The sequence below is a fragment of the Pteropus alecto genome, unplaced genomic scaffold (assembly GCF_000325575.1).
Source record: "Pteropus alecto unplaced genomic scaffold, ASM32557v1 scaffold86, whole genome shotgun sequence".
Taxonomy (NCBI): domain Eukaryota; kingdom Metazoa; phylum Chordata; class Mammalia; order Chiroptera; family Pteropodidae; genus Pteropus; species Pteropus alecto.
In genome coordinates this window covers 21,209,673-21,224,818 of record NW_006442109.1, presented here as the reverse complement: position 1 = coordinate 21,224,818, position 15,146 = coordinate 21,209,673, and the positions used below count along the sequence as shown (strand labels likewise).

Here is a 15,146-nt window from a genome sequence, read left to right as displayed (position 1 = left end):
CAGTAAGAAAACTTCAAGGAACCTTATAAAAAAATATTTACAGATATTACTAGCAGTTTTGTTAATAACTGATCTTTACGATGAGTAAATAATTTAATATTTAGCATCAATAATGAAAATCAAAAGAGAATGCTATCCACATAACACTAAAAGAGCTCAGGAAAATTTACCTTGGAGAATATGGTATGGATTTGGGTTTCATCTGGTTGAAAGCAAATGTGAGCTTCTGTGCTGCTCTCTGTTGTTGAATTTCCTATAGAAGAGGAAAAATAAACCCCTTTTGACATGACACGAAGGATTCATTTAGTTTATTATACATTAGAAGTGAAAAAATGAAGCTCGAATAATGTTCCACTGTTATGTATTCACTAGCACTTACTCTGAGACAGAGATGTAGAACCGTATCTTCTTTGTAAATACTTGACCATGTGTTAACCACCTCAGGAAGAAAAGATTTGATAATATACAGATGGCCCGATTTGAGGATATCATGTTCTGACCAGGTACACTGTACTTTCACAGCTCTCCGTAAACCTCCTCCCATCTCCTCTTTACTTAAAAACTCTATCTTGGCACAGAGGCCTAGCTGTGACCAAGACGACATGCTGTTATTCAATATGTTGGGTGAACTCTCTTCCAAGCGATACACTGTGACAGGCTCACCTGCAACATGAATGAATACATTTTAAAGTCAAATTATGACTCTTTAAAAATGACAAGGCAGAATAAAAGCTGAAAGCCATCTCTGGTTAAGATTAAGTAAAGAATAAAAGAGATGAGCCAAGTTGTAGTTTTATAAAAGAAATTAAAGGTCAACAAGTGCTCAGAAATCAAGAATCTACTAATATCTCTAAATTCATGTGTATTTAGTAATGACAAGTATTTTTGAAATTGTGAACATTTTCAAGAAAACCTTTTAGAAAGCAACCAGACTTCTAAACACTTCTAAGTTAAACTTTTAGAAAGGAGTTTAGAACTCTGTTTCACAAAACCTGTGATGTTGATTTATCTATACGTTAATTAATAGACAAAGGATTAAGAACTTTTCTGAATTAGAATATACTACTGCTTCTAGATATGCAAGAAATAGAGAAATTCAATACTTCTGATGATGCTTCCTTTGTCTATTTAAACATATCTGACTTGTGTAATAATCAGGCTAATTAAAGTTTATATAAAATGGACACTTAATGTAATTTTTCTTTCTGTTATCACCCATGTTCTACATTACAGCTAAAATCACATATTAATATTAATACTGTCTCTTTTATTTCTTTATTTTTTGGATTTACCTCTTGGAGGCACAGGCATAAATGGAATGCTCTGGGATAATCTCATCAAGTTATTTCTTTCCACAGCTGCATAAAAATGAGAGAGAAATAATGAAATCTCTAATAGCAAAAAATATTATTAAATTTTGTTTTTAATATTACTGACCTGAGTAATAGTAATTTGTATCCATAACTGGCTTAAATGGAGAAGCAAGACCTAAAATGGCAAATATAAATAAATGAAACCCTTTTGAAAGTACTAATGCCTTATAAACTTTTGCTCAGTCTCATATAATCACCCTGTTTACTTGATGTAAACAATTCACAAAAACAGAAAAAAAACAAGTAATAAAACATGTCCATCATGTGCCATATTACCCTATTTCATTATGCCAGGTTAGTGGTAGCTGTGCACTTAGGCGTCTGAAGGGGAAAAGCACATGTTTCACACTCTCCTATAACTACATTTTCCCTGTACCCCCTAATCAAAAAGAAAAATATCTTTTAGCTTCCAACCTCTGGGGGCTGAGGCCTATAGCCACGTAACCATTTTAGTGGGTTGGCCATGAGAAGATGAACTTCTACCAAAACCCCTCCTCCATTTTTAAATGTAATTGAGGACTTTACTTTTAGCCGTAGTGAGAAAGATGGAAAATAAATTGAACCTGCTATGTTTCTAGAATATAAATGAAAAAGAACCTTTTATCTTGCAGAAGAAAATTACTCAACAGTTTTAATACTGTGTGATAAGTATAAAATACATGTATGTATGTGCATGTACACACACACACACACACACACACACACAAACTAGGACTATAGAGAAGGGGTATCAAATGCCTCCTGAAGAGAGGTTACAGGCTGAAATAAGAATCACCTGTGGGACTTTTTCAACAGATACCTACCCAGATCTCAATCCAAATTATTCTAATTCTATAGGAATGTGTCACCATACAAGTGATTCTCTACAAGTATTTGGATATGCAACCAAGACTACAAATTAGTGAGCAAGAGTACAGGCATACAGGCAGGAGGTAAAGCTATAGAAGCAAGGCATACCAAATTGTTAAGAGCCAAATACATCATGCTAAGAAAGAATACCGGATGGCAGTGGGAAAAATGTAAAGCAGAGGAGTGACGAGATCAGATCTCTTAAAAGAATCATTTTGGTGGCAGAACACTAGACTAGAAAGAAGGCCAAACTGGCACAACCATTTTGGCAGCCTATTTGGCAGTAACTACTAAATGTGAACATATGCACACTCTACCACCTAGCAATTCTATTCCAAGGTATATACCCAACAAAAAATACATACATATATTTCCCAAACAACACGAATAAGAATGCTTATAGCAGCACTATTCATAATAGCCACACACTGGAAGCTACTGAAATGTCCATCAAATAGTAGAATGGATAAGTAAATTCAATATATTCACACAAAGAAATACTATATAGCAGCGAGAAGGCATAAATTACCACTATACACAACAATGTTGATGAATCTCATAAACATAATATTAGGAGGAAGAAGTCACACAGGAAAGTACATATTGCATGATTCCATTTATATCCCCACCTCATATGCACAGAGAAGCAAAACTACTGTGTTACTTTGGGGCAGGGATTGTAACAAGACAACGACAAAAGGAACTGGGATATTGGTAATATTCTGTTTTGGTATCTGGGTGCTGATTACATGGGTATTTCATTGAGGTGGAGGCTTATTTGCATTTTTCTGTATACATACACACGAATAAAAGGTTTAAAAAATGATGAAAGTTTGAACTGAAAGCAGCAGCATGATGTATAGTAGAAGATGGATTCTAGAGATATTTAAGAGGTAAATACAACAGGACATTATGAGTGCAAGGTCAAGGGGGTTAAGAATAACTCCCACTCAGGATTCAAAGAGCTGACTCAAAGAGCATCATTCATAATATAAAGGAAGGAGCAGACTGGGTAGTAGAAATGAAGTGGGGTGGGGCAATAGCAAAGACATCATCATTCACATGGTCAGTTTGTGTCCATGAAATATCTATATTGAACAGAAACTAGTTGAGGGAGGAACTTTGTACTACACTGACTTTTTAAAACATGAAGTCTAAACTTTCTTACCTAGGATAATGTAATATTTGCTTTAATAGATCACACCTTCATTTTTTCACATTAAAAACTACCACATGGACTCACCATTTAATGTTCCTTCTTCAGATGGCCTAAAGAGATACCAAAAAATGTAAGTTATATCACAATTTTAGTTTTGGCTTCCTATAATTTTTTATCTTATAAAGTTATTATGATTATTCAATACAACATTATTATGGGGTTCTGTGATTCAGATTCACTTCTGTTTGCATATTTGCCATTTCCCTTAAGCCAATGCCAAATTCATACATAAAGCATATATCTAAATGCAGATATTTTATCAAAAACCTGTACCTGTAACTTATGCCTCCATAAATATTATTAGTAGTCTGGTGCCAACCTGACAGTTCAATACTAATAAAGTGAAATAGTCTATGAGTTCTCTCTTTGTGTAGATTCATTCCAGCACTATAACAATGCCTTCAAATGACTTTATAGGACGCTAAAAATACTTCAATAGAATTGATGGGCAAAGAACCGAGAGAACATCAAGTAGATATCATTTTGGAAAACTCCATTTCGAATGTTGAAAAACCTTTTCCAATATTGAATATATTTATTTATAACGCATATCGAGACCAAGCAGAGGTTCTACTAATTCTACCAATTCCAGTGCAAATAAGGAAGACAGGTGTAGTGGAAAGGAGAGTAGAATGGGAATCAAGAAAAAAGGGTTAGAGGCATAGTTCTCCCATTATATGGCTATGTGGCCTTGCTACGGACTAAAAGGACTAGACCCAAAAAGGACCTCTGGAGTAAAAGATCTTAGCAGTCTCTTTCCAGTTCTATCTGATCCTGACGCTTTCTGTTGATTTTCACCTTAATAACATAAATTTTCCTTTAAGAAAGTATTTTGACCCTAGCATCATTTGTATACTGTTGATAAATCACTCTTTTCTCAGCACCTGAAGAATGCTGACCAACTCCACCTATCTAGGTACTCCCATGGGTCAGCATTCCCTAAGACAATGTTCTCTTGTTAGGTGAGTTAATATCAACTTTAAGTACCTATTCTTTATTTACATTCCATTGCTTTGGTTATAAAAGACATTATTCTCTGAAATTCTGTCTATTCGTTCTGTCTATTCGTCCAAATGCCATTCAGGGCCAGGGTACCCAAAGAATTTGAACAACAGCACATTCATGTGATACTTGGTTTATTTTCTCCTGTATATATTCACATCTATTTCTGATGTACAGAAGGAAATGGCGAAAACACTGGAATATATAATAATTTCCCTCAAACTGTTTTCCCTTTTCAAGTACTATACATCAGAGAGTAACTCTACCATGCTTCCAGTACCAAATGAATGTCAAAACAAGATGACTTTTAAATGTCCTTTGGAATCCTAAAATACTAATTCCCACGGAAATACAGAAATTGTCATTTATTCTTCTTTATCTTAACGTTTAACCAATACTAAAAATTTTTACTTTCTGGGGATGATTATCTGTCAGATTGCCTTTTGTTTTCACTTTTGGTTCTGGATTACCACATCAGCTTTCTAGTGGATCTCCCTGTATGCAGGCTTTTAATGCATACTGTGTATTACTGCTGTAATTACCAAAGTGCTTTCCAAAGCAGGTACAAGGTTTACTGATTAGAATGATGGGCAGGGAAGTTACGCAAGTGCAAAACTAAAGTGTCAAACTAGGTCTCTGAATAAATTTATTCAAGAGTAAATTGAAAACAAAACTAAGTAAAATCATAAGTATTATTATAAGGAAGATTTTAGTGGTTGTAATTATAGTATAACTATAATTATATGAAATTTAGTATAAATATATAGTGAAACATAATATAACTATATATAAATTTAAATGTATACTTTAACTCCTAATAAATGAGCTCCCTCAATCTCTTCTACGTAAAGACAGGAGATGCTAAAATAAAGAGTCATTACCTACATATAAAGAAGTGTTACAGCAATGATAGAAGAGCAAAAACATAAAAAATAAAAATAAATAACATTCAATAACTATGATATTTTATAGACTAATAATAAGGAAAAGCTTACTTACATTTCTCTGTTTGATGGTCTATCTTGCAACCAATCCTTTAGCCAAAAACAAACACAAACAAAAAGTTAAAGAAAAAAAATCTCTAGATGAAGCATAACTGTTTAATAGCTTTGTTGTTTTAGGAAAGGGATGAAAAGTAATATGAAGTTATTGATTCATAAAACTGAACTAATACAATAATAAATGGGTATAGCTATGATGATGAGGCCATTCCACAAGGTGGAATAAAGAATTTCATGACTGTTATTTCCTATGACATATAATCCAGCTGGTTCTGTTTCTGAAGACTATGTTATTTTCTTCAAATACACATTTGTTTCTGTGAGTCTAAAGATAATATGTGTGCCTTGCCAAAAGAAAAACATATCAAAATATAAAAAGAAAAATTAAAATCATGCAAACTGCGAACAAAGAAATCACTAATAATGTTTAGGCATATTTCATGAAAGGCTTTTTCTGTGTATGTACCTGCATATGGTTTTTATTCTGCAGTTTTATAATATCATTTCTAGCTGCGGACTTTTTACTTCCCTAGTTTAGAACTTACGCTTCCTGAATTTGAATCGTCATATACTTCATCAATTTGCAAAATTCTAAGCCATTTATATCTCTTCAAATTCTGTCTATTCGTTCAAGGCCAATTTAGAGGTATTTTCCATGTCTCTTCACATTTAATACATTTTCCACCTAATTATAATTCTATGTTACATTCTAATCCAATTTAGTAATTCACTGTTCTGCTATGTGTAATCTGTTATTTTCACCCTCAATAACTTATTTTTTATTTCTAGATTTTTTTCAAATTTGCCAATCTTTTTGAGTAGTATATTTTTTTTATCCATATTTGTAATATTTTCATCATTTGTGGCTTTAATCATAATTTATAATCTGTAATCAATTAATTCTACTATCTTCAGTTATTAGAGGTCTAATACTATTTGTATAAATTGACTCCCATGAGTTTTGTAATTTGGCATTGTGAGGTTATTTTCAATGGAACTATATGGCAAAACTGGGCAACTTAGGGTCAGGAGGGGTCCTTCCAGAAAGAAGGAACTTTTACTGTGAAACTCTCTGTTCACTAACCCACTTTCCCATTGAAATAATTTTTAATATAATCTGTCTCCTTATAGCAGAATATAAATTAATATGTTCTTGACAACCCAGGGTCATAATTAAGAGCACTGACTTCTATACTTAACTATAAAGGAACAATTATTCTGCTTTTTACCAAAGTCTGCTTTTAAAGAGTGTTGGTAAAATCAAATATTACTTCGAATGGCTGGGAATGACTTCATGTAATTAGTTTCAAATTCAAAGAGATTCCTGCCTTCCTTTTTTTTGGCATACATTTTTCTTTAAAAATTACTGACAATTCACTACAGAAACTCTTTTCTGTAACTTCTACCATAAACTGATGATGTCAGTTTTCTAAGGTAAAAATTCTTTTGCAAGCTAGATAGAACTTCAAAATATCACCATCTATTAGTTGTTCTCTAATAAATATGTATTTAAAAACATGCATTTAATTAAAATGTACAAACCGGTAGTAAAGCTGCTTTGGAATCTACTTCATGAGTTTCTTCTGTAGATGGCCTTCTACTGCCACTTTCCACTTGAAGAAAATTGAAAAAAAATAAATAAAAGTTATACAACTAAAACTTTTTTACAATCAACTAACCAAACACAGTGTTTCTAGGTATTGTATTACTTTCATAAGTTATCGTCTCTGTAACATTGCTGAACATAATAGTTACATGAGGCCCATGGGTCTCTTGGTAGGATACCGATATTATTCAATTTATTTTTGTGAAAAGGCAATAAGAAATAAGAGTATAAAGAAATAAATCTTGCTCTTCCCCTGTTCCCAAATTTCTTGCGTATCCTTCCAGGGATATTTTGTGTTTATGTCTGTTTATGTATAATCCCCTTCTTAATTTCTTTTCCTTTTATATAAAAGGTAGCATAATATATACTACATACCTTGTGGGGTTTAACTATGAGATCTTGGAGATCCTTCTTTATCAGTACACAGAGGTCTTCTCTATTTTATTCTGATACTACACTGAACTTCATACTATAGATATACAATAATTATTTAACCAAACTCCTACAGATAGACATTTGGTCTGATTTCAATCACTTGCTATAACACACGTTACAATTAGTAATCTTATACATGTATCATTTTACAGTAATGGCAAAAATAGTTCATCTTTTCCCCAATTTAATTTTTTTAGTCAAGAGAGAATTTACGACTTTATGATACAATAAAAGAAAACCTCACAACGAATGGTGAAGGGAAATCTTAGAACAAAAGTTGTGTTCCAGGTGTAGAAGGCAAAAAGACCATATTAAAAGATTCTGGGCAAAATTTTCAAGATGCTGAAACTGACAGAATATATTATATATTTGGACATCTTGAAGAAATTCAGTCACATAGCAGAGAATCTAGTATTTATCTAATCAAAATTATGATATAACTATATTAGTGGGAAACAGCAAAGGCATATGTGCATGCATTTGTATGTTGTGGGGAACAGAGAGCTAGGGGTGGGCCAAGAGTTCAATCTTCAGTGAGAGGTCAATAGATATTGCCTAAAACTGAAATATGAGGATGTAAAATTATAAGCATGCTAACTTCAGAAATAACATCTATATTACCTGAAAATAATGAGTTTTACTTTTTCCATTCTAATACTTTCATTTCTTTTTCTTCCTTGATTTCTCTGACTAGAATGTTAAATAGATATGGTAACAGCCAGAATCTTTGTCTTGTTCCTTACTTAGGAATTTTAATTTTTCATTAAGAAGTATGATATTTGTGATAACTTTTGTAGATATCCTTTATTCAGATTAAGGAAACTCCATTCTATTCTTTGCTAAGCGTTTTAATCATGAATAGATGTTGAATTTCATCAAATGCCTTTTCTGCAGCTATTGAGATGATTATATGATTCTTTAATTTGTTATTATCATGCATTAATTATATTTTTGAATGTTAAACCAAATTGTTCTTCTGAAATTAACCCAACTTGATATTGTAGTATACCAAAAGAGATTGAAAGGACAAATAGTAAGAACAAGGTAGTGATGTTTTTCTTAAAGAACCTGATAGGCACATAACTTAAAAGTTGAATATGTGCATATTTAACTTTGACTCATAAAAAACATGACATTCCCAGGCCATTTAATCTTTAAGTGAAAACTTAAAGGTACAGAACAACATGGTATGCTACCTTTTACATAAAAGATGAAAGATAAAAAGACTGTACTGTCATATATGATTGAAAAAGCATGAAACTCCAGAGGATAAACAAAAACTACAGTACTTACATGTGGGGGTGAAAAAGAGACTGATTTTCAAACTGCCTATGTGTGTTTGTGTATTTTAATTTGAACCAAAAAATGTATTAGCTATTTTTAAAAGTTAAACTTTTAAAATATGCTGACTTAATGACTGTACAGATTAAAACAACAGATTCATTTGTAAAAGTTAAAATTAGCAGATTTATAAAAAGCAAGACTTTGTATTTCATCTTTAGGGACTCTTTTTTTTTTTTTACAATTTGTAAAACAAAGAATCAGAATGTTAGGCTTCTGTGTTTTATTCAAGGTCAGAACTACAATGATGGACCAGAATCATCATTTTCTGACTCCTGAAACATTCATTGCTTGGGTATGTGACATACATAAAATACATTTAAAGCTTAAATGTGTATGTTTACTAACATAATTCACATAGTCAAAATACTCACCTTGTTCTGAATGAAGAGGAACAGAAGTTTTGTGACTCTTTGTAAATCCAGCATGAGAACTCAGGTGTTTCAAAGTGTTTTCGGAAGGAATATCATTCTGCATATTGTACATATAAACAATTTAAAAACAAGTGAACTGAATTTCAAATCACTGTCCTAAAACCTCCTTAGTTTTTACATGATTATTCTACCTAGACGCCAAAGGGTATACTACAGATTACAGTTAGTTTTTTCAATATCAATCTCAAAAAACTGCTTCAAAATATCCTACTCGATATTGTTCATAAATCCATCTGAATAAATCTTTTTCTATAGTTATATAAAGTTTATGAAATATCTGGGGAAAAACTTAGAAAACTGTGGGGGAAATGATAAAACATTTATCAATTCACTGAAAAAAGGAAAAGCTATTTACACAAACACTGAAATAGTGATAATAGAGGTCTGGAGGGTGACAGAGTGGAGGAGTGATTTCTTTTTGAGAGTTTTGGTCGCATTTTTATTGATTTGTATGAGCTGTTTATATAACAAAACATTTATCTGATCATTATTTGTCAAATCAAAATTTTTTTCAAATTTGTTTTGACTTATCTATGCTTTACATTTTTAGGTACTTAAATCTCTTTACGTCCTTCCATTAATATTTTCTATTCGTGTTTACAAAACCCCTTTGGCTTTACTGACTTAATATTTCTATTAAGTTTTTTTATGATTTGAATGTTTACATTTAAATCTGGAGTTCATCTGAGCTTATTAAGTGATGTGAGAACATAAACAGACTTTTAAAAGTTTCTACACAATTGTCCAATTTGTATTTACTGACAAAGCATTCCCTTTCTCATCAATTTCTAAGCCAATCCTTCTTATTAAATTCTTAATTGTAGAGAGTTATTTGGGAGTCACCAAAATGTTTTGTTAAATATTCATGTTTCGACTCTTCTATCTGTATAATATTTTAGTATCTAATAGCTAATTCTCTCTCACTGTCTTTTTACCAATTCATTTTTCCAGATAAACTAATAAATTGCATTAAACTAATATGGGGAAAATCTGACACCTTCATAGTTTCCTCTTCTCAACTATAAAAAGGTCACACTACTATACAACTTTAAAATATTTCCAAATGTCTACCACCTCTAAAAACAATGAGTTTAAAAATATTACTAACACAAAAAACAATTCTTTCATTAAGTAAATTTAACTTATATCTTAAGAAAATTAAGCTTTTCTAACTTTAGATGCTCCACACTCTTTACATTACAGATTTATATAGCCAAGAAAAATAATGTTAATCTTTTCCCTGTATTTAAAAAGCAACTAATTTCCTAACTTTAGTTGTTTCCTTCCAAACCAGTTCTAGCTATTTCTTATTTGCTTTAAGTACTTTGTTTGATATACACCCTACAATGCAATGATGACATACACATTGGTTTCACAGAACGATCTATGATAAAAATTCTAATGTGGGACTAATGGGTGGGTTTAAAGGTATTTGTAAAACTCTATATCTTAACAGAAAAAAATTGTACATGTGCATTTTTCTCTGAAGAGGATTTATAGTTTTCTTTAGTTTTCAAAGGGCTGTGTAACTCACAAATGTTCAAGAACACAAAGTTCCTACCATCAAGAGTTGGAGCTCAATATTCTAATATAGTTTGAGTTCTTTTCCTCTAAATAAGTTATTCAAAGTTGTTTAATTCATAACGCAGCCACCATTTTTCTGCCTACTCACCGAAACTTGTAATTTCTTGTTTTTACCAAGAAGTTATATGTGCACTTAAAAATTTTCCAGTAAGAAATGTCCGTTTATCCTAAATTATTTCCTATGTACATTAAGCGTGTCACAAAGCAAAATCATGCCACCAGAGTGTAGTAATACAATTCTTTTCAACCTTGTTAAAGACATTTTAAGAGTTCAACAAAATAAAAATTAAAGCATAAAAGCCTATGTCAGGGTAATTGTTACTAAAGATTGAGAGAAGCAGAGATACTAAAAATATATTTAGGCAGCAAAACCAGTTAGACTTAGCTGTTGACAGGAAAGGAGAAGTAGGAGTGTCGTTTTGCCCTGGTGAATTAGAATGCTGATGCTATTAGCAGAGGTAGGAAATACAGGAGGAGAAATGTGTCTGTTGAGAGGAGAGATGGTGAATTTGAGGTTTTGGTATGCTGAGTTTGGCAACTATTAAGAGCTCAGCTAGTTGGAAGTTCTAAACCTTTTACTATGGTGTCATGTCAATTCTCTAGTCAGAATCACTCCAAAGATTTACTTTCCCCATATCCATTCCCAGCCCTCAGAGTTTTCCTGGCTAAAATCCAAGTGCTGACAGGGCTAGTAAAAATTCATGCTATTTTCAGATCTAGCTGAGAAATCATATTCTTCATTTTCTCTTGACTCCTTAACAACTTCCCACAATGGTTATATTAACCATTCTCTATCTCATGTACTCCACCCCAGTTCCCACCAGCCTCACTAGAAAAACAAGTGTCTTAAAAGTAATAATAAACTCTCCAAATTATTTTTTATCCCTTCTAATTTAAAAAAAATTTTGTATAACTTATATATAAGAAAACACACAGACCTTAAGTGATAACTTAGAGAAGAGGTTTAGCATTATTTCTGTCCAACTCAAAATATCTGTGAAACAATCCTCTCTGTTGGTCCTCCTGTCTCAAAAGAAGTTATACTTTTCTGCCTAAGATTATCATCTTTGAGTGCTTGATTTGATTCCATCTGTCTTCTTGCTTTTTAAATAATTATAATCAGTTCTTCCTCACTATAAAAAACTCAAAGATAAATCAATAGACACAACTTTTTAAAAACTGTAGTTTGTTCCTTTCTCTCATATTAAAACATTCATAAGTCTTTATTTACTAAGCAAATTAAGAAAACCACCAAAGCCTTTAATAATCCTGCTACTCATTCAAGTCTTGAACCATCTTATTATTGTTGAATATAGTGATATTAATTCCTCTATTCCCTTACAAGTTCCACAATTTTTATTTTGCATCCTCCAATGTACTGAAATTGTATTCGTGTAAACCACCTAATTCAGTGGTTTAAGATCTTTTTTCTAGATTACTCTAAAGCATCAGCAACTAGTATACATTCTCCCTTCTTGAAACTCTCCTGCACTGTTCTATGATGGCTGCTTCAACATCATAACTGTCATCTCTATGAGTGTTACTTCATTGTATTTTTTTTCTCCTCCTAATTTCTAAGAAGTGGGACCATCTCAATCTCAAGTTTATTCCTCATCATGACCATTTCTGTTTTGAAGATATCCTATGTCAACACACAGATCTTCATTTCTCTCTCAAACTGTGTGGTCTTATATTTTTAACTATCATTGAGATTTTACTACCTATTGGTTTGCTATTCTCTCACATTTAATTATTTTAAACAGAACCTAATCCCTCTCATATTTGTATTTTTTCCAACTTGCCTATTTCTACACAAAGTTCTATAATAGTCACTATTATTTTGGTTTAGAAGCTTCTTTCTTTCCATTTTCATGTATCTATATTGTTATCATCTCTCTCCCCAGTTATGATTAAAACTTTCTAATAAATCTCTTGTATCTATGGTTGCTCCCATCCATCCTGTATACTACTGCTATATTAGTGGTCCTACAAGGATAATAAAAAAATCTTCAATGGCTTCTTCCTCTAAGAAAAAATTCAAAATATTTCATTTGATCTTTAAGCATTTATATATCTGGCTCTGTGACACAGATTGCAATTGGTCTAGCAAAATTCAATCTCCTTTACTTTATTCCAATAGCTTAATTACATTTCCAAACCTCCTTTGCAGCTAGGTGTAATCCTGTGACTAAGTTCTCTCCCTTTGAATTCAGAGCAAATGATATGTGCTACTTTTAGGCCTGGCTCATAAAAACTTCTCCTGTGCTTCACTGTGCTCTATTACATGACCTTAGTGGGTGGGAGAGCCATAAGATGGAAGAGCCAGCATTAACCTGTATTCTTGAATGACTGGATGAAGAAGAGTCAATCCACTGAACAAGAAATATACTTCTACAGTACCCTCATTTTATAGCCCTGTCATCTATAATGCCCTCAGATGATGAACCTATTCACTAGTCAAACTAACATTTGCTTTACCATGTTCTATATATATCCTCTGTCTCTGCCTCACTATTGTCCACACTGCTCCTACCTGAAATATCCTTTTGTCTAAGGAACTGCCTACATATCTTTCCATGGCTTTTCAAAATCCTACCTCCTTTATTATTAAGTCCTCTCTGACATCTTCAACTGGAAATATTTTCCCTCCTCTAAATAAGTATATATAAGATTTACAGTATTGTGATAGTCATTTAAGTACACAGGTCTGTGGTCAAAGGACATCTTAGGCACTGATGCTATATTAGTGCCTATATAAGTAAGTTTTATTACTAATTGCTAGAAGGTATCAATAAATATCTCTTAAATTCTAGGATTCTCAGTACTCAACTACCAACTAAAAACATTTAAAAAATTACCTTCACTAATAAAAAGTGAACAAATATACTACCCAAATTATAATGTACATCTCACCTGAACAGCTACTTATACTATAAGGAAGAACTAAAATAAGAGTCACTGGGCTCTCTTACACTGGCCTAAATAAACGGAATAATTTAGCAAAATAGTATACTGGGTACAGATTTTTAATAAAAGGATATTTACATACAGGAAAAAAGAATGTGATAAGAAATTTTATCAAGCTTATATGATTCCAATTATAAACAGCTTTACTAAAATTTATGAAGGTCCAAAAAACACTTCGTTTACTTATAAAATCCACTTCAGTTAAAACCTGTTCAAGTAGATATGTAGATATGTGTCTAATTTTAAGAATTATAAAACCATCTTTGGTAGAAATTAGTCTGTTCTTCTTTCTACTTATTACTTTTACTCATTCTTTTCTTCTTTCTTTCTTTTTCTTGTCATCATTATGTGTCAGCTAATGCTATTTAAATGCACTTAACCCATTTATTTAGTTCTCTCCTTCTCTTTAAGGCATTATATATAATGAAAAATTCAGATGTTTAGAAGTATGCCAAAGAATTAAAATGATCAGAAAACACCAGGCAAATTATAGTTTTAAAGTCCACTGAAATTATATCTACACTTCTACTATCTAAAAGTATATACATATTTTAAGCTGACTTTGACTCCCACATTTAGTAAAATAGAATTTACCTGACATTTAGACATCTCTGAATACTCCACAATTCTATTTCTTACATCATTCTGCTGGTCCTACATAAGAAATACAAACTTGAAGGCAAATATGTTAAGAAAAAGAACCCTACGTCATCACTGCATTTTAATTTGTATATAATCACCAAACTCCAAATGAAAATCTAGTTAACAGACTTTAAACTACGTTATTCATTTTAGTACAATACTTTAATCAGAATATATAGTATTGAAAATACAAATGTTAGTATTTGTATCATCAAAATGCACTCAATTCTACCTTTTACATGTAGGGTAGTAAATAATATGTCCTAACAGCAATTACACAGTTAACTATGAGTACCGGAAGAACTATCACTCATAGATAAACTCTTGTGCTATTATCATTTCCTTGGCTTTAGAAAAAAATCTTGTTTTCATTGTTATTTGTCACTTGATTATTTCCACAACTTAAGTTCTTTAAGGGACAAAGAAGATTAACACATTTCTAGTCTTCTTAATTATCTTGGTATAGCTACCTTATTATCCTTAAGGCTCTAAATAATTAAGAAATAAAAACTAAGTTTTGGTCAGGTAATATACCTTTTCCACCAGTTATTCTATACATTTTATAAATTATTTAATGAACATTTACTGAATATCCACTTGCACATTATATTGTAGTTACTGGTATATTCAGCTTTTTACTGCTAGACTACAGGCTCCTTACGAGCTAGGGTTATGTTCTAATAAACTTCTGGG

General features: G+C 31.8%; 1 protein-coding gene across 1 annotated transcript in view; it reads right to left on the bottom strand.

The window, feature by feature from the left end:
* TRPM7 (transient receptor potential cation channel subfamily M member 7) overlaps window positions 1–15,146 on the bottom strand; it is a 94,761-nt gene that overhangs the window by 8,806 nt on the left and 70,809 nt on the right. The window contains 10 exon segments of the mRNA XM_006920365.3: window positions 1–22; window positions 171–253; window positions 380–663; window positions 1,293–1,358; window positions 1,438–1,488; window positions 3,466–3,491; window positions 5,443–5,477; window positions 6,987–7,057; window positions 9,201–9,297; window positions 14,406–14,465. The exon segment at window positions 1–22 is cut by the window's left edge and continues 38 nt beyond it. Coding sequence (XP_006920427.1) covers window positions 1–22; window positions 171–253; window positions 380–663; window positions 1,293–1,358; window positions 1,438–1,488; window positions 3,466–3,491; window positions 5,443–5,477; window positions 6,987–7,057; window positions 9,201–9,297; window positions 14,406–14,465 — 795 coding nt within the window.